Below are 20931 nucleotides of genomic sequence, written 5' to 3'. Positions count from 1 at the left end.
GCGGCTTTGTTAGAATAGCAGTATTCAGCACTCCAAGTATGACAGAGAGTTGGTCCATCTTATATAACGGTAGCTCAGTGAATGTGGAGTCCTGAGCTGTTTTCGGCTGGGTGACTTCACATTATACACACACACATGCAGACTAGGCATGGACAGTAGTAGTCGTGACAGTTTTTTACATGTGGTTTCACATTTGGAAAATCTGTATATGTTTTTCTCTAAAGAGCTTTAGCCTTGCTGCAAGCACATCTGCAAGCCACTTTGCAACCCACCTCCAGGTGGAGGTGGGTTGACAACTTTCATGCAGTTTTTGTCTTAGTCATATCGTTTGTCCTTGATACCTGCTCTGTTTTGTGCTCGGATGTTGCTCCTCCTTTCCCAGAACTGTTTTGACTACAGTAGTCCTGACTGTAGTAGCCCTTTATGTAGTCTGACAGTAAAAATGCTGAATTATTAATGCCTCATCATGTGTCGCTATGAGTGTAGACTCTGCTGAACCGACTTATTTTTCATTGTCACTTTCCTGAATGCTGTTGGAGATCCTTAATGTTGTTTTCAGATAGCTTTTCCCCCCCAATATTCATTATGACAAATTTTCAGCCCAAATTCTGGACACAAAAGGCCTCAGTTCACTCACAATTCTGCTGCTGATGCTCAACATACTAGCAAGGAGGCAGGCCAACCAATTTGTTTAGATGTAAATGGAAAAACACATTTATTCTTTTTTCTTTTTTTGCATGCATGTTGAAGAAAAACTGCTCTTTTGATTTCTTCTATTTTTGGTTAATAGTCCTGTAAATCGTGATCCATGAGTTAAAGCAGTAGACATGTGGCAGTACAAGCGTTAAGTGTTTGGTGGTTCCTTTTTTTGTTACCTTTCCAAAACCCCTAGCATGCTAGCATGTTCATCTAGCTATGACATTCTCGTATGACATGCCTGGTAACAAATCCAAGAGTTGCTTTTTGTGTGTTTCCTTTTCATAGTCTTCCTCTTTATCCAGTGAAAAATGTGGCAAATTTGGTTACCTATTGTACCTTAAAATCCTGTAGTTACTTGTTTTTGTTAAACATGGATAGAATCACGAATATACTATAAACTGACAGCAGATGTGTTCTGATCATTTCCAGTCCTGTATTCGGGGTTTCATTGTTTGATGGGACCTCATAGGTGAACCTTTACCCTTTAAAAGCATTGCATGGTCTTTTCTAGGGATGGGTACCGGTGTCCGGTGCCATGATGGCACTGGTTCTGACATAAACGGTAGTAACCAGACCGAAAAGCAGCGCACATTTCGGTGCTTTATTTCGGTGCTTTTTTTTTCCTGAGCTGTGATACACTTTAGATTCTAGCCAATCATTTTACGTTTCCGAGGATAGTAGGCGGGGCCAGGTACGTACGTTCTTTTAGAGCAGAGCTACAGATTAAAAATGTCCAAGGCGAAGCGGTCAAAAGTCTGGCTGTACTTCACAGCAAAAGATGCAAACTCAGCAGCAACAAGTGCTTTAAGCTGATACTGTGATACTGTCAAAGGAGGTAACACCAAGAATCCGATGAAACACCTGGTGACGCATAGCGGTTTTTTTAAAAGCCCAGAAATGCGCCGTATTTGATAGCTTGCTGCCAGACCTCACACCGAGCGCATCTACTGCGGGTGGGTTGCCAGTTATCAGACCCGGAGTTAGCAACATCCCCCAAAAACCCGAAGAGGAGAGTCCTGGCCCCTAGCCCTGCCAGTGTAGCAGAAATGATGAGGATGATGATGCAGCAGCAGCCGTTCTTCTCTGCGTGAGTAGCTTAATGTTGTTCGTGTGTAATTTACGTTGAGTAGGCTAACCACGTTATTACATTAATGCATGTAAGGTGAACTAGCAAACATCATCATAGCTACATGCGGCTGTCTTCTTGTTTGATGGCAGATACTCCCTTCACCCTGGCCAAAAGGGCTAAAATGACCAAAGAAGAAGTGGAAAACAGTTAAACATGAGAGGTTTTGGACAAAGTTTATGTTTTTTCCATTGATTAAGCACTGCTTCCAGCCAAGAGTGATACCATATATGCCCCATAGCTGCAGGAAAGGCTAACATTGTTATCTTTTTACAAAAAAACAGCTGAACATGGGAGGTTTTTGGACCAATTTTGTGTTCTCCATTCTTTAAGCACCAGTTTGAGCACCGTTTGAGCACCGGCACCGTTTCAAAAGTACCGATTTGGCACCGGTATCGGATAAAACCTAAACGATACCCATCCCTAGTCTTTTCTTTTGGAGCACTTGGGCTTGTTCACCATTTAAATTAATTTTTTTTAAGTCTACTTGTGTAGATAGTAACCTCAACATTCCTGAGTCTAGTTGATGTAAATGTCAACAACTGAAGATGCTCACAACTGGCTTTTTCAGCACATTGTTGTTCGGTCATCAAGTAAGAAATCCGATTTTGTGTTTTTAAACAGCTTATGGAGCTAACGTTAGCTTAATCGACAAGCTAGCTGTAATAAAGAAACTAGAGCTTGAGGCAACGGGTCTCCAGCTAATAAGAAAGAGCAGTATATAGCAGGCCCCCAAAAAGTTGATTCTGTTCATCTGGACTAAAGTTTTAAAAAAAATGTAAAACGGATGAACAGAATAACTTTCCTGACCTGGATGACTGAGCGCGCGTCAAGATATATCCAGATGGCGTTTTCCTATAACTTTGGTCTGTCTCAAAGACTTTGTTCTTTTATGGGGAGAAGCCGGTGATTGTTCAGTGTTTATCAGGAAAATTTTAAAAAGTGAGCTTTATGCGTTTTCTCTGGCCTCTTTGAACTTTTTGAACTTTACCATACTTTAGTATTTATGTAAGTTAGCGGAAATATATCAGGTTTTATTGTCCCCACACACACACACACACACACACACACACACACACACACACACAGGATGTACATTGTGCCTTTGAAAGCTCCTGTATTTAAAAAAAAAAAGTGAATTCCTGCATTTAAGTGGCCAGAAATAGCCTGTTAGGAAATCAATGTTCCTCTCCCAGTGGTGCTGGGAGCTGTCTCCCCTACAATAGAGGGACTGTCCTGTTTCCTGCACCCTAGAGGGGGTGTGCGTGTGTGTTTGTGGAAAGAGCAAAAATGTGAGAGAGAAAGAAGGGAGCGTGCAAGCTCATCCTTGCTGTGCCTCAGTTCTGCACCATCAGCTAATAAGAGACATAAAAACAAAGGGCAGAAAATGAAAAATAATGAGGTTGAAAGTAGCAGTTGTGCTTGTAGATTTAGTGCAGCATTAAACTTGTATGCATGCGTGTGGATGTGCATGTGTGTGCCTGCATGTGCTGCACCCCTGCAGCTGAGCTACACCCCGCCACAGCATGCATGGATCTGCATCTGTTATTTCAAGCCAGTAATTGTGTATCTGTGTGTGTTTACAATGAACTTGACCTAAATCTGGACGTTCCACAGTGCCATCGCCACAATAGTTGGTTTGAATTCTCCTGTTGGGAAGACTCATGTTGTGTGTTTTGAAACCAGATGTGATGAGTGTGCGATGGACTAACCGGCTGAGAGGAACTGTGTTCCTCGGCTAGCAACTTGTGACTGTCAGGTTTTAAGCCTCTAAGCATTTCCTGATTTATCCCCTGTGATTGACTGTGATTGTGACAAAAATACACAAAATGAACTCAGTGGTTTGTTCAGTGTGGCTTGAAACCAGTGAATGGGCCCACAAAGTTCACACCATATCAAGACTTTTTGCCAGCCAAGGAGTCGCCCCCTGCTGGCCCTTAAAAACAATGCAAGTTTAAGGTACTCCCTCATTGTCTCTGCAACATGAGGATCGTTCCGCTCATTAGGGAGGCAAAACTATTAAAACGTGATTTTATTATTTTATTTCAGCTTTCTCTTTGTCAGTCTGGGGCAGCAAAGACAAACAGTGTAGATTTGAAACCGCTCGATTTTCAATACAAAGATTTCTAGCATAGCATCATAGCTTCAGTTTGTACTTTTATAGTAAAACCCTGCACATAATTATAATAACTCATAACCGAGCCTGGTTTCATGCTGTATAGTTCATATCCTCAGTATTATCTGTACTTTATATGCCATGAGCAGGAGAGATCTGACATTCCAGTCTATGCTGCACACTTTTCCTAGTCGGGCTTGGTTATCTCCTGCACAGATTTAATGCACAGTCCTTATTGCAGCTACACCGTGTGGATTCAAATGTGCTGTGTTGAAATGTAAAAAAAGTCAGAAGCCAAGAACCTGCATCTCATGCTGAACATAACATCCAGTTCTGCTGATTTCCAACTTCTCATTTTTATTTTTGGACTCTATTAGAGTAGCTTTGCATGAGTCACCATTTAAAATAATCCTTATTTGTTTTATAGTGGGACCTGGGAGCCTTTATAGTTCATCCTCTGTCTGAAACAAGCAGTTTTGGCTTTTTAAGGCTGTCCTCTCTTAAAGGCATCTTTCTTCTCATTGGCTACCCGTTGTGACTTCGGAGTGACGTCTTTTATATGTCATTTTTGGGCATCCAATCTTGGTCCACTGGAGGGGTTGTCGTGGACGTCTTATACATTTAAGACGTTGTTTTTATGCTGCTTCTCTAGATTCTGTAGTCCCGTGGTTCCAACATGTCCTCCACCCTCTGGAAACATGATAAACAGTTACATGTGAAGGATGTCTGCAGACCCATATGGAAAAGATATATATAAATCTTATAAAGTTTGTATCTGTCTTGTGTGAAACTTGTATGAAAAGCATACAAGAGTAAAAACACATATAAGATCCCTTGAAAAATTATGTAAATGAAACTTGTATGTTTTGGATACTTACTAAAACAATATATGAAAGTAATGAGAAAGTGGCCACTTTCATGAGTAAATCATAGAAGTTTTTACTGTTTGTCACATTACCTAAATTCACACACATGAGCGAGCATGCTCTGAATGGTGTAAATATTTAGAATGACAGACACGTAGGGTGCTGTCACCATGGGGGGCTGGACTCGAAGTAATGGCACTCTTTCATGCAAACAGCAGGTGAGGAAATGTGATGGCAGTTTGCCTCATAATGAGATCTTTGCTTCCGTTTGGTGGAAATGAGTGAGGGGAAAAGTGGAAAATGCTGTTTCTGGCTTCAGGAATGAATGAACCGTTCCTCTAGAGCACAATATTGTTGCAATCATAAACGTTAAATATTGCTCATAACAAGGTACTGATGGGCTTTTGCTATCATATTTGAGGGCTGCAAAAATCCACTCATGCTCCCTCTTTTTGTCTTTCAGAGCTCCTCGGGTCTGCAAAGAAAGTGAATGTCAACTTCCAGGATACAGATGGGTGAGTTACCCTCCTTTTCTTCTTCCATATATCATGTCTCCATCCCATCTGTACCCATCCCAGGCCAGCTTCCCCCCTCCTTTCTCCTGCTTAACAGCATCCCGAAGCAGCATTATCATAGTGCTTTTACTTCTCTCTTTACAGTATTAAAAGCTGGGGGATTAGCCCATATACCACTCAGCTCAGAATGTCGTGTTTATTTATGCGTGTGAGAGTATTAAAGGCATGATATTAGGTATTACATCTAAGCACTTTCACCTCTTTGCTCCCATTTTGTCATTGAAAGCATCGCGTGCGCCCAGTACGCGGCTACGGGCCCGTCGGCTCTCATTGGGGAGCCGCCACTTGAAATCCACCAGACGATGGTAAAACAAAACTGCAAACAGAACTGTGGCCCACTTCCATGCAATCTGGTGTGTTATGTAACGGAACAATTTGGAGAGACAGACTTTTGTTTCTTTGACAAAAGGCTGGGGAGACATAAAAAAGGGATTCTCAGTGTGAAAAATCAGGTGATTTGTTGTCTGCAGGCTACAACTGGCGAGAAATCAAAGTGAGTGGCAGCTCACACAGACAGGTGGAGGAAAGGAGGGCCAAAAAAAAAGTCAGGGGTTGATATGGCCGTCATTAAACAGGCTGTGGAGACGACTTACATCACTTTAACGCAATCTAGTGGAAATGCAGTGCAATGATGTTGTTGTTTTTCCCCGTGTTTCACATATGGATCATATTGCAGTCTGAAGGTTAACGCTAAACTCATCGTGCAGTTTATTTTCAGTCGTCCTTGGTTGGTTTGTGGCTGTTTCTTCTGCGAGTATTTCAAAGAGAAATGAAGCCGTGGCTGATCTGGGATTCTGGCTCAGCATAATGTGACAGAAGTGAAGTCTGTTTCAAAAATGCTTCTCATCGTTTTCATAAACTTAATGGTATTTCTTTCATTTGATTTTATAGACCTGATATTACATGTTTGATCTTTAAGTATGTTTTAGCGTCAGTGTGTAAAAGGTGCTTTAGAGTAATGACAACTTAATGTGTTAAAAATTGAAAGTTAAATAGATAAAACTGATAAAATTTCACTTCAATCAAAAGTCAGGGTTCTCCTGGGAACACATAAAACTTTAAAAGTGATTTTATGCTCTATGTCTCACCACAGTTTAATACCAGAGGTCTACAGAGAGGTCTGGTACCTGTTTGCATCCTGATATGATTTGTAAAACTCTACAAACATGGTTTTAGTTTGTCATTATGGGTTATTGTTCTGAAGTTGAAGGGAAAAGAATCCAGAGTTGCTACATTTTAACCTCCAGCTCTATACATCTTCATCTTTGTCTGTAATAGAGTAGCTTTGCATGATTAGTTGTCCAAAATAATCCCCTTATATCTTCCAATAGGTCTTGGTGTCCCTCAGAGACCATGCAGTTTTAGTTCCATTCCCTGTAAGCTATCTCTCTTCTGATTGGCTGTCCCTTGCAACCAAAACATTTATTTTAATTTGAATAGTGGGTGGAGCTTCTGTGCTCGCAGCCAGAGTTGTATGCCTGAGGTGACCGTATTGGGGATGTGGGCTGAGCTTTTGGCTCATTTGTACCTGCAATGATCCCTTGATTTAATGGTCATGTTTAATATGAAATCCACCACGGTTTATATACCTTGATGTCATATACAGCAGCGGTCCCCAGGCCCCGGACTGGTACCGGGCCGTGAGTCATTTGGTACCGGGCCGCAAGAGTTGAGGCTCGGGTGTGAAATTTATGGTTTTCAGGGTTTTCATCCCGTGTTGTAGTTGTGTGTCTTATTTTGAAATAAATATTTACGTGTTACCATAGCGACCAGAGAGTATTAAGGGGCAGAGAGGAGGACGTTACTCTCAATGTTGTTGGCGCATTTCAGGAGGACGCTGCTAATAAAGTTACACAATTACACCATGGATTCGTGTTTATTATTACATGTACAATATACCACAGTTTTTGTCTTGGTCGTATCATTTTTTTTGTGTTTTATTTATCTGCGACATCTTAAAGGCCGGTCCGTGAAATATTGTCTGACATTAAACCGGTCTGTGGCACAAAAAAGGTCGGGGACCGCTGATATACGGGATCACATTTATGGTGCAGTAACCTGTAAACAGCAGAGGGCTTAGATTCTGCATCAAATGCTACCAATTTCAGTGCTCTTGCAGGCTTCTTAAACCCTTCAGCAGACTGTTTCAGACTGTTCTTGCTTCATCCGGTTGTTCAGTGATGACGCGACGAATCCTACTTCCGGGCCTAAAGTAGTCTGTGTTTAATATGGCTTTTGTGTTGTTAACATGTTCAATGTTATGTATTTTCTTCTATTTGATCTCAAAAAGCTCCTGAAACAGTCAGTGATCACTGTTGACCTCCCTCGGCTTTTATTACCGCTAATCATTTATTTAAGCTCAGTTTTTAAAACCTTAGGATGTAACTACAGCCCAGCCCATGCAGCAGTATATGAATGACTAACCTCGTATTGTGGATGGATTATCTCAGTTGTTCTCCTGGCTGAAGTTTGGTCCTTTTACAGCATCCTGCCATGCGATTACATTTGTTCCTGACCACCGAGAACACTCACGGTAACTTTTATCGAGTGGAAAAAAAAGTTAGCTTGTTTATATTATGCTAACATAGCTGTGTCGCTAGCGGTCACGTAGCACATCATTATATACCAGCTAGCCCAACTTCAGTAACCCTACAAACGTCACTGCTGTTTAGTTTTCTGTCTTCATTTATGCTGGAAGTGATAACAGAGCTGTACGTTTTAATTTGTTTCCAAAACCCCGCAGTCAGGACATGCTATATTGTATTTAGATAGAAGCTAGCGAGCTAACTTCCTGCTAACTTCTAACTCCGTTAAATGTCATAAATTCCGTTTTCATGGATGCCTGGATGTTAAACTCAATTGTTACACCTGGTAGAGCAGAACGCTGATCATTTTATTAAAGATGAAAGACTTTAGACAGTTTTTCAACTCTCAGTAATGCCATAGTGATCGTTTGATATATGGACCTGCAGCGGAGTTTAGACCCAGACACGGCTAGTGACGTCAGACTTAACGACCGGATAGTGTCAAGAATGCTATGGAGCAAGACAAACTGCATTTAGGCACTCATCTAGAAGAAATTCTCCAGACCTTCTTAGGCAGAACAGATTATGAGAGAACTATTTTTCTTCATCCGGATCAGTCATAGGACAGAGGGTGTTTCGTACTGTTCAGGCTGTGCAGCCCCTCGAGGCAAGCCTGTGATCTGACATATTGAGCTATACAAATAAAGCTGACTTGACCCGTCACCCTTTATAAACATGCCAAAGGACCTATCCAACAATGACATGTACATTGCAGTGAAATAACTAAAACCATGCAAAAATAAAAAGGAAGCAACATTTTTATCAGATATATCTGTGCAGTTGTCTTATAAAAATCACTTATACTCAAGTTTTCCATTCAAGCCTGGTTATGTGAAACAAAATACTGACTTTAACTAGTTTGATTACAATAAATTTTCTCCTGTACGTTTGTTACATGAGTACAATGTAAAATGCTGAATTTAATGGAATATGGTTAAATGAAAATTACTTGATTAATATACATTCAGTTTATAACAAGCACATTTTCCTTAAAGATTAGCTGCATGAATAAATAAACCATTGCTTTAAGGCAGACATTCGTCAAATGAGTGTCCCAAACGGCATACTGTAAATCCCCTGCTAGCACCTTTTTGCACTTCACAACAATCAATGATGGTAAAAAAAAACCACAGCGTCATCTGAAACACACTTCCAAGAAAACAACAAAGGAGAGACGTTATGATATTCTTTCTATGTCTTCTCTTTGTTGTGTTACAGTTATGTTTGAGTTGGGTTTAATGAGGGTTGTAAAGGATTGTGCCGAGGTGGAAATGCAGGCTGCAGGTGCATGTTATTGGGCCGTCAGAATGCGACGGCCATGAAACGATCAGTAAATCAACTTTAAATTCTCCCGGTGACTCACTTCACCCTCATTCACATGCTAGCTTTCTATTCCTCCTTTCTAATATGCACCCTCGCCTGTGAATCATATCCAACAATTCTTGTGTTACTAACAGAGCCACAAAAAAACGTAGCCGACCCCTGATGGGAATCAAGAAATTGATAGAAAATTAGCCAAGCTAGCGAGGCTGCTGCAGGAGTGTCTTCGATGTGCATTCTTTCAGATGCATGAACTGCTAACTAAAGTTAGGTTATATCTCTCAGTGCATCCCAACGTGTTACTCTTGGTGGAAATGACAGTAGGTGGAACACTTGCATGGATCTAGATAATTCTGGACTGTATTTGAGAGCCACTTAGTCATTTTTAAATAAAACAATGCTTCCTAAACCAAAACAGGAAACTACATTTTTACATTGAGCCCTACTCCCTGTGATTAACACTCTTCTCATAGAGCTGAGAGGATTGTACTACCAGAAAGCAACATTGCAGAGATTGAGGATAGCTAAGTATCCTGGAATCCCACAGGCAAATGGTAATCAGGAAGAGGCCGCTGGGAAAGCTGCAACCACCAAATGCCAACAGGGTGTAAGGGAATGCCTGAAGAGTCTGTTGAATGGGAAGAACAAGATCAGGACAATTAGCACCTATGCCCTGCTGGTGGTTAGATACCCTCTGGGATGAAAGGGTGGCCAAAGGAGGAGATGGACCAATGACATCAAGACAAGGAAGCACCTGACCATGCATGGAGGGTTTTATTCCAAGTCCAGCATCCTGAGACTGTAGCGGAAGGAAGGAGGCCAAAGACTGGTGAGTGTCACAACCACTATCCAACATAAAACAATAAAGGTCCATGTGTACATCAGGAAGATGGCCATAAGTGATTGTGTGCTTCGTGAATACTTCAGGCAGCAGAAACCAGAGGAAAGACAGGAGTAAGAAGGGGAGCCATCATGGAAGAAATGCATGGAATAGCAGCTGATATCGATAAATAATATCAGCGGCTGGACTGAAAGACAGCACAGAAGCACTAATCACAGCAGCACAGGAACAAGCTCCTAGCACAAGATCCATAGAGGCTGGGTTTTGTCTGTGCAAGCGCAGGCTGTGTAAAGATGCCCCTGAGACAACCCAGCACATAACAGCAGGGTGCAAGATGCCAGCAGGCAAGGCATACATGGAACGCCATAACCAAGTGGCCGGCATAGTGTACAGGAACATCTGTGCCGAGTATGGCCTGGAAGTCCCGAGGTCAAACTGGGAGACGCTCCCCAGGGTGGTCAAGAATGACTGATCTAAGATCCTGTGAAATTTCCAGATATATATGGACAAACTAGTGATTGCTAACTAGCTAGAGAACATCTGAGCACTCAGGGCAGTGACCCCCAACCTTGGCAAGTGGCTCCAACTGATTCCAGGAACGACATCTGAGATCTCTGTCCAGAAGATTGTTGTCCTTGGAAGGGTGCAGGACCCTCTTGCTCCCAGCCCTTTGGTCGACGACCTGAGCTCGAACGATAAAGACTGGTCCGCATGGTGAGTGGGGAATTAACCTTCATGTATCCAGAGTACGTGGACCGATCGACCTTCTTATTTAAGTGATCTCTTGGGTATTTGTATTCTTGTACCATTTCCACCATGCCCTAACCTTGTGGAAAGAGGAGCAGTAGGAGTCCTGAATCTGTGGACTCCAACAGCAACCTAATTTTGCTTGTGGTTACATTTTTCCCCAAATGGCTCCAACGCCTGACCAACCAGTAAGTAAGACCACCCACAAGAGAGGCAGGGACTAACTTCTGAATACCAAAACTATGCGGTTTAAACAGTGGATCTCCAAGCATTTTTTCCTTTGTGTGCCACTCCTCTAGATTAGTTCTGGGCTGGAATCGTTTGCACATTGCAACTATAACCCAGCTCATTTTTGACTGATGCTGTAACAGAATCGCTTTGACTTCGCTGTACTTGTTTTAATTGATGTACACGACAATTCATCAGCATGTACTACTGTAAAAGAAAAAGAAATTAAACAGTTTAGCTCAAAAGACAAAGTGGACAAAAATGTAAATGCATGAGTGAACTTTAATTAAGTTAGAATGCAAGTATAAATATCAGCATTTGTACCAGGAGTTCCCACGAATCCTGAGCGCGCTTGTTTTTTGCTTCTCCTTCCACGGTGGTCCGTCTTTTTTCCGTCAGTCTGGCTCACTCACTGTCACTTCATCCATGATTGTCTACTTAATGCAGCAGGAAACAAGAGAAGATAGAAATGCAAATTCCTTGGAGCTCGACTCATGCCAGCTTCAGCTGGTGAGGATGATTTAAACTGAGCTAAAAAAGACTGCGAAGCGTGCGAAACACAGTGGCCTCTGCAAAGATAAAGATGAAGAGCAATCCTTGCAGAGCAGCGTTCCCACTCTGAGTGAAACTAAACAGTTTAATCTAATTAGTGTGTTATTGCCTGTTTGCCCCCTAATTCCTCTCACAGTAATGAGTACGGGTGATGCTAACACGGCTGGTATGAGGCGCAAATAACTCATGAATATTGTTTCTGAGAGAAATGTATGGGTCAGGATAAATATTGCACGTAATGAGTCTGCATAAACTGATTCACTTTAGATTCATTTGCTCCTCTTGGCAGCGGCTCGAAGACTCCTAATGAACTGCAAAAGAAGAAAGAAGAAGCTCGTGTCATAGCTGGCAACTTTCATCGTCAGTGCATGTGTACAAAACAACGTTTCCAGAGTGAAAATGGAGGCTGGTGTTGCACTGTGATGCTCGTCACTAGTTTGGTTATTTTTAGATATTTTGAAAACGGAGGAAATGAGAAATTAGAGCAAAGGCTTTTCACATGTGTACGATTGACACAAGCGACCTGACAACAACAAACCACTTACCGAGGATGAAGATTCCTCTTTATAAAGCCTGACAAGGAGATGTCCACTGAGACATGAGAGGACATTACAGAAGAGCTGGCATTATGTATTCACTGTAGTGGGTGTGTTTGTGCACGCGTAGAGGTTTGCTGTTGGAAAGTATCACAGAGGACGGAGGCTTTTCTGGAAATAAACACACTGAACATGCTACTTAAAGATATAAGGCCTAAAAACGCTACGATGAATTGGCTTTATTTACTTGGAGCTGGAACTAGAACAAGTCAAGTCAAATCAATACAAATGATTTAACCAAAAAGAGGTTAAATAATTTTATATGGAAGGACGAGCGCAGTATGCACCACCGGCAGGCAGAGGTGGCACCTTTGGTGCAAAAATACTATTTTATACTTGTCAAACTCTTATCTTTGGCATATTTAAAGCTTCATACAACGCGGTTAACAAATGACAACGTTTCACAGGTTAGAATTAAATGTCAATCATATTGATTTAACTTGTGTAATACTCTTGATATTTATAACTGAGTGATCTGTATATATTAGTGTTGTTTCTTAAATTTGTAAACTGGTATATATGTATTATTTAATTAGTTTAATCTGTTACTGTTACTGTCTTGGAGCAACTGTAACCAACATGTTAGGCAAGCTCCTCCTTTATTTCATTTTCACCTTTGTTGTCAAAGTCAGGTTAAACATCTGAGACGTGGTTAACAGGTAATCACATGCACTCAGTGTCACAGGGAGTGGTTTCACTGGTAAAAGAGGAGAATTGGGTTGGGTGGGTTTGCAGGATATCTAGAGCGAGCGGCCAGGTGAGTGTCCGGTGGAGAAGCTGGGCCGTGGATCACAGAAGACACAGGTAGACGGTCAGGTGAAGAATGGCGGCTCGAGCTGGTCCTTAAATACTGGCTCCGATGGTGATGATGATGATGATGATGATGACCTGCAGGTAAGATGAGCAAGAGCAGGAAAAAGGAACTCCGCCTAAGGAGGGAAACACCTGGATTTAGAGGCAGGAATGGAAAAACATTCCCCACGAAGCAGCAGCCAGCCTGGACCATGACCGACAAGAGCTAATAATTTCTCTGTACATAAAAAGGTAGGCTCGAAGGCAATTAAATGAATAGAGTGTGTGTGTGTGTGTGTGTGTGTGTGTGTGTGTGTTTGTTTCAGGAGGTAACCTACAGTGAGAGTTAGTAAAACTAAAGGTTTAACATGTCGAGCTTGTTTGGACATGTACACATAAACTAAGCACACGAGCAAACAGAGTTTATTTGTACAGGACTGGTTATTTAGAGAATAGCAGCTCTTTTCAGGTCAGGTCCATGGTGAACTGTACCACATTGGGAAGCAGCCACACGTTTTTCTCCCCTACTTTTAACTGGGTTGTGACCTAACCAGTGTGTGTGTGTGACTGTCATCTGTCAGCTAAGCCTGCTGCAATATTAATAGCCCACAGTGGGCCCACAACAGCACAGGTCCACTGGAAATTCTTCTCAGTCCTTGTAATTATGACAACGACAACGATTTCATTGCCCACAGCAGGCAGAGGAGCTGTTATAGAAGCAGCTCGTTGCCCAGTGGCTCGTTATTGTAGCTGCTGGTGGTTTTAGATTATTTGTGAATCTTCAGGAGCTGAAAATGAAGTAATCAGAGTATTAAAACAGCACATTCTTCTATTGAGAGGGATCACTATCTGTGTATGTGCTGAGCAATGACATTCTTACTTTGAGGACAACACACAAACAATAAATGCAATAAATAACTAAACTAAAAGAATAAAAAGCATAAATAAACAAAGCCGGTATTATGTACAGAAGGGTGTGCGCGGTGCGTTTAATGGCCTGAAAAAAGTAGGAGAAACGAAAGGACCCACACTTTCTGTACAGGCAACGTGACAGACATTGATTAGTAGACAACAGAGACACAGGACGGCGTGATATGTGAGCCAGGAGCTGGCAACAACACACGCACACACATTAACAGGTTTACATGCGGTTTGTCATAGACGCAGCTCGTCTGAACTGCGCGCCAGCAGACGGGAGAGACGAGTGACGAGACAGACTGGCGTCCTTCCTTTCTTCTCTCTCCTCAGTCCAGTGTGTGATTGTTGGAGCGGCGTGCTTCTCGGGAAAGCTTGACAGGCATAAGAAATGTCTCATTACTGAAAATGGGTCAACCCATGTGGCTTTACAGTGTGTGTGTGTGTGTGTGTGTGTGTGTGTGTGTGTGTGTGTGTGTGTGTGTGTGTGTGTGTGTGTGTGCGCGCGCGACAGGTGAAAAGGGCCGGTACGAGGCTCGCAGCAAAACTGCATGAACAGACTGTGTGTGCTTACAGGGCAGAGGAGTTATAAAGCTGATTTGGAGTAAAGGCATAAAAATGAAGAGGAGGGAAAGAGACGCGTTCGTGAGGCTCATAGGAGGAAAATAAACAAACAGGCAGCAGGTGAAAACCCGAGATATTAAAGTGGCCTCCCTGGTGTCTGACGTGGATGTAGGATATGGATTCAAGAACAGCGTGCAGTGTTGTCTTTGAGAGCGGGTTGTGGCTTGTGTTGTATTTGTCTTTAGCTGCTAGTGTTTTAAAGGGACACTCCAGCAGGATTTAGCCGTGTGGTAAATACAGAGCTGCAAACACATTACAAAATGTCAGTGTTGTATTTGGAAAGCATGTTTGGAGCCAGACCACACACAGAACTTTATTCAGCGTTGCAGTGACGTTACATCGATTTTTTGGACAACCTTTGTCTTTACACATTTACAGACGGAGCATCAGGATCTCAAAACCGCAAAAACCTTTCAAAAGAGAGAGAAGTACGACTTTGTGCTAATCTAAGATAACATATCAGAGAATGCAGAATAAATTGAAATGTTTGGAACGTGTTTGGTATTTCCAAATATCTCCCTTTGTTTCCATGTCTATAAGCACACCATCACTACTCAAAGACAGACAGGTGCCTCCATAGTATGAAGAGTGTAGCATAACTGGGTGCACAGTCGTTGCTGGAGGACTTTGGGGCTCAGGAACTGGAAGCAAAAGATGGAAACAGTGGAGAAAAAGAGTTCAAAGAGATGAGGCAGCGAGGAACACCCTGGAGAGGAAGGATGAGGCTGCAGAGAGACGTCGTATCAGCTGCTGAGAGTGAGACAGACGAGGGTTTGGTTTAAATGAGGAAGAATAACAGGAGAAGTGTATGAATATTTCATGGAAGGTTTTACTAGAGTACTTGCCAAAACCAAGGGCTTCCCTCCCCCTAAACATACACCCCACTGACACAGTCTTGAGACCCACACACACACAGACACACACATTTCCTTCCGGCTCAGCCTATTGCAGCATTATGTAAGACTATCCTTTTTTAACCCTGCAGTTAAACACGAATGGAAGAAGACGAGTCGCTGCGGAGATGCAGAGGATGATGACACAGCTTGTTGTCGATGCACACGCCTCACACGGCCACATCCAGAAAGCTTGTCTTTAAAAAGATGTGAATTTCCAGTTTTGTTTCCTTTTTTTGTTGTTGTTTTTTTGTTGTTTTTTTTGCCTGTCCCGTTTGGCTCTTTTGCATCAGAATTGTTGTCTAAAGGCAAAGAAAGATGCCCAACGGATTTACTTTACCAAACTGACCATCCCAGCCTTGCCGTAATGGTCCATTTGATTCACCTTTTATTGTTCATTTTATTTTCACTTACTGAATACGGGACAGACTTGACTGGGGGAAAGAAGGGGAGAAAGAAAGAGGGAAAGAGAAACAGCTGAGAAGAGGGACGGGGGAGAAGGGCAAAAGACAAAAACCAACAGAACGGGCAGAGAAAAAAAAATAAAAAATGCATATATCAATCACCTGGTTGATATATACCAGTCAGTGAAGCGCCAACTGGAGGTAAAACTCTGGAATCTGGAAATGCTTTATATTGTTATTGGAGTCTCTCTCAGCCCTTTTTATTCACATGTAAGTGCGCATACGTTGCAACTGAAGGGAGATGTGGACGTGCACAAGTTGCTACACGTCAGCTGAATAAAGTGCTATGCAAGTGCTAGAAGCTAACATTGAAGCTACACGAGTGGCTTTGCTGTGCAGATGGATTATTGGCAAATATTAAACCATTCAAATTAATTTTGGGATCACGTGATGTGTTAATGTGAATGGTCACACAGACCAACTGTTTATAAATTACCTCTCGAATTCAATTAAAAAATGGGAAAAAAAGTTGCTGTAAACGTTGCGTCATTCTGCAATCAGTCTACGATTAAATGGGTCAAACGGGCAAATAACTGTGATAAATGGTTCATATTTAACAGAGATTCACATTTAATTATTACATTTGCACTCAGCAACCCTCCTGTTCTATAGGAATACAACCAAAATACAACCAGCTGGAGGCCAGAGTGTGTGTGGTGGGTCCCGCAGTAGAAATGCTCCTCAGCATGAACCAATCAAACTCGAATCACAACCTCTTCACAGGTGCTTCTCGTAAATTCCTGCTTAAAATACTTTGAATCTTTCACGAGTTAGCTGAAGCTGTCGGATGAATGTGAAGAAACAATCCCTCCGTGTCCAAAACATGTATGATTTCAGCTGCCAGGTATAGTTCAATCAGTTCAGTCTTTTGAGGAAATAGCAAGTGGTTCATCGCACATCAGAAAACCTGTGAACTCAGCCACTGGTAAAACACCGCCCACTGATGATTTAACAAATCAAGGTTACTAAATGTACTAAACATTTGAAGTAAGCACAAAATAAGGAGGCATTCAAAATATCTCCTTGTGTCTTGTGCACAACGCTGTATGTATGAGTCAATCAGATAATGTGCAGATTTCTCAGCTTTCTGTGTGCATGCTCTGATCGGTCACTTCCTGCCAGATTCCTGGTCACCAACACGGTGGTGTCAGACATGTTTAACACCCGCGGTGTAAAACATGCTTAAGCACAGGTTAACGAACGGCTCCGTTCAGGTCACTTTTCTTTGGATCTTTTTTTCTCATGACCTTTTTAGTCCAGTCCAATAAAAGTTGGACTGTTTCTATCCAATAAAAGTTAAATATTATTTATTATATTTGTGTGTGTGTTTGAAATTTCATGTGGCTGCATTTTAACAGGAGACACGCTCGCTACCTCGGCTTCACGATTTGTCACGGTAACTGCAGACGCTCCTCGAGCTCGACTGTGACAGTGTTTGACAGCCAGGAGCAAATCAGGCAGAGGAGCGAGGACACACATGTCACAGCAGATCTGAGTCAGATAGAAGGTGTGCATGTTAGGAAGGCTCAGAAACAGGCTGTTTTATCCCTGCTTTCATTTACGTTTGCCTGTCGTCTCCTCCTCAGACGCTCTCTTGGGCTGATACATCAAGGCTGACGTATCGGTCTCATCTGCTTGCTTTTTATCCTTGTGCACAGTCACCGCGTCCTTTCCTTGATGAAATACTTCTCCTCCTGTGACTGTATCCCACCATCTTATCTCTGCTGCTGCGCTGGAGTTTGTAGCTCTGCAGCAGATACAGCTGTAGCCTAATCAGCTGCTATTAAATCTATTTGTCACGCCAAGCCTCGCCGTTTATCAGTGACCTGTGTGTGTGTGTGTGTGCTACAGGTTTTCTCCGCTGCATCATGCTGCCCTTAATGGGAACCTGGAGCTCATCTCTCTGCTGCTGGAGTCACAGGCTGCTGTCGACATCAGAGACCAGAAAGGTAAAGAAACACATGATGATGTACTGCAGCTGAGCGTGCGATGGACACGTCCTGTGTTTACGCGCTGTGGGTCTGCAGGTATGCGGCCGCTGCACTACGCAGCCTGGCAGGGGAAGGCAGAGCCCATGAAGATGCTGCTGAAGTCGGGTTCGTCTGTCAACGGCCAATCAGACGAAGGACAAATTCCTCTCCACTTGTCAGCACAGCACGGCCACTACGATGTGGTGAGTATCATGTAGTTTTACCAAAGAAGCAAACGCTGCACGAGAGCAGCACAGGAGGAAGATGCTAATCTCAATATTATTTGCGTAACATATTGTGGCCATTAGTTATTCTGCACTAGTCAGCTGAGCATGGCCAGCAGGATGTGGTGAGGGAGAGTTTTTTAAAAAGCACCAAAGACATCTGTCTGCACAAACTAACTGAGTGAAGAACAGAGGAGAGAAAAGTCACAGAGGTGAAATAAACGGCAGTTGTTTCGAGGAGCATGTCTACTGCTTCAAATGGGCTGGAGTCACACATGCTTTTATATATCGGCACAATTAGCAGTAAATGTAAACAAACTACTAAATCTGTACTTAAGCAGCCTTAGCAGAGAAACAACAGTCAAATATAGCAGATCAACTGCAGCAGGTAACATGCAGTAGAAAAAAGAAGAGATGTGCGTTTCCTGGCTGCACAGCTGGAGACGCGCTGCTGCTACTTGATTAAATATCTGTGATTATAGAGGGTAACAAACTGGACTGAAGCTTTACTCTGCAGCCGCTCTCCATGTGGAAGTTCAAATACAAAAAGTTACAGAAACTGACTACAGATGAAAAATGAATCATTTATAATCCAACAAAGCAAACTGAAAGCATTCAGGAGACATTTAAAAACACAGACACTAGAGGCTTCAGCCCACAGTATCGTTCTCATTTGTTCATTTTAAGCTGCAAAGAAAGGAAAACATAATGAACTCCTTGCTGTGGTGCAGCCTCGCTCTCAGCATTTACTGAATTCTTCTTTTTTCTTAACAAACATCGTCAGCTGTAAACATTTATAGCCTACGAAGTCAAACTGACCTGTGTCTGAATGTCAGAAGGCCGTCCCTTTAACAGACCCATGCAGCCTTCAGTGTGTTGAAACCTTTGCACATCTTATTGTTCTGCACACTTTATCCAGTGTAACGAGAGAGCAGAACATTTTTATAGTATTTTTATGCAGCATAATGTAGAATGGAGTCTCTAACATGTGAGGCGTCACATTCTGGGATTGTGCTGTGCCTTCCATCGATGCTGTTTTATGTTTTTGTTCCATTATGAAATCCCGAGGGCGTTACGTAATGGATGAGTTATTTACTGTATTACAAATTAAATGGAAAAGCTGACAGTAGTGCTGTTGTGCTGCAGGGGACGTGGGCTGGCACGGTTTGTGCCCACTTGGCTCCTCACATGGACGGGTCATTTCACATCAGAGATCAAATGTGATGAAACATTTCCAAAAATGAAAGTCAAAATTAAAAGTGCCTCGAAGTGAACATCTTAAATCTGAGCATCTTACATTGGGCATCTGATCTCTGATTGGTTTAGACCACGATATGGGCCTGATGTGTGTCTGTTGTTGACCACACAGACTTTCAGAGTTGCAGACCTTTTTTTACTTGAACAGCTGGTCGCACCGGTGCGACCTGGGATTTCTTTTAGTCGCACCATTGAGAAATGTGGTCGCACTCTCGAGCCCTGTGCTGGAAACAAGTTTATGTTGTCATAGAGTTTGTCCTGCAGAGCAGGTCTCAACCCGACTGAGTGCGCCACAAACTTTATTCACAATCGCTGGTAAGACTTCGCCATCATCACAACACCAAACTGGGAAGTATGGTATTCATCCCTGCAGATCATTTACAAAATCTTGGACAATATGTGCTGAAGCAGGTTGAAGCTGTTCGGGCGGCTCCTTGCTGAGACACTGATCCTTCCTTTAATTTGCTTTGCAAACGATCTAGTTTCCAAGCTGGCGAACGCACCTTTACACTCCTTACTCTTTTGTTCCTGTGGCGTGGATCGAGTAAACGTTCGATGCTACCTTCAGAGCTTTTCAAATTAAGAGTTTTGCTTTGTAGAGGATCATGGGAAATGGTGTTTGTCAGAAGCCTGTTAAAATGTAACTTCTGAAAAAACCCTCAGTATTAAAGTCAAAGGAGCTTGCAAAGAAAAGCGTCTGGACTTCTTTAAGTTGCTTGAAGACGTTTCACCTCTCATCCGAGAAGCTTCTTCAGTTCTAAGGTCAAATGGTGGAGAGTCCCAGATATAAACCTAGTGGGAGTGACCCCCTCAGTATTAAAATTGTTTATTTAAAAAAAGAAAAGCCTACAAAAATCTGTGTCATAAGAGAAACAGCTCAGTATTGAAAAGCGCTCTGATTCTACGTCTTCATCTCTGTTTTGTGAGAGGCTGTCTTCTCACATTGTGATCCTTGTGATACTCGTGCCCTTTTCTTTGCCCTTTGAGCGTATGGATTTTTGTCTCATGTGTCTGTGTGCCCCGTCTCCAGTCTGAGATGCTGCTGCAGCACCAGTCCAACCCGTGCATCGTGGATAACGCAGGGAAAACCCCTCTGGACCTGGCCTGTGAGTTCGGCAGAGTTGGGGTAAGAACCTACGGTTTCAATCAGTATTCGTCAACAAGAGTGCAACAATGTGTTGCTTATCTTCTCTTTGTTTATGTGTGTGTAAGGTGGTCCAGTTGTTGCTGTCTAGTAACATGTGTGCTGCTTTGCTGGAGCCCAAAAAAGGAGACACGACCGACCCTAATGGGACGTCTCCGCTGCATCTAGCTGCTAAGAATGGACACATAGACATCATCAGGTACACACACACACACACACACACACACACACACACACACACACACACACACATCTAATGATAAACTGGCTTTAAATGTCCTCCTCAGACTGCTGATCAAACAGATGTGTAACACAGCAGGGGAACTGTATAATCCAACACAGGCAAAGAATAATGGAGCAAATGGCAGAGAGTCACTGCTGATGCATCAGTCCTAAA

At 42.6% G+C, this 20931-nt stretch overlaps 1 protein-coding gene across 1 annotated transcript in view; it reads left to right on the top strand.

The window, feature by feature from the left end:
- Positions 1-20931, top strand: part of caskin1 (CASK interacting protein 1) — a 118236-nt gene that overhangs the window by 57173 nt on the left and 40132 nt on the right. Inside the window, 5 exon segments of the mRNA XM_082530019.1 lie at positions 5271-5322; positions 17791-17888; positions 17967-18112; positions 20421-20516; positions 20603-20733. Of these exon segments, the coding sequence (XP_082386145.1) occupies positions 5271-5322; positions 17791-17888; positions 17967-18112; positions 20421-20516; positions 20603-20733 (523 nt within the window).

Source organism: Aulonocara stuartgranti (genome assembly GCF_965226115.1).
Source record: "Aulonocara stuartgranti genome assembly, chromosome: 4".
Classification (NCBI taxonomy): Eukaryota; Metazoa; Chordata; class Actinopteri; order Cichliformes; family Cichlidae; genus Aulonocara; species Aulonocara stuartgranti.
The sequence above is the reverse complement of the archived record's forward strand: the minus strand, read 5'-3'. Positions and strand labels throughout refer to the sequence as shown.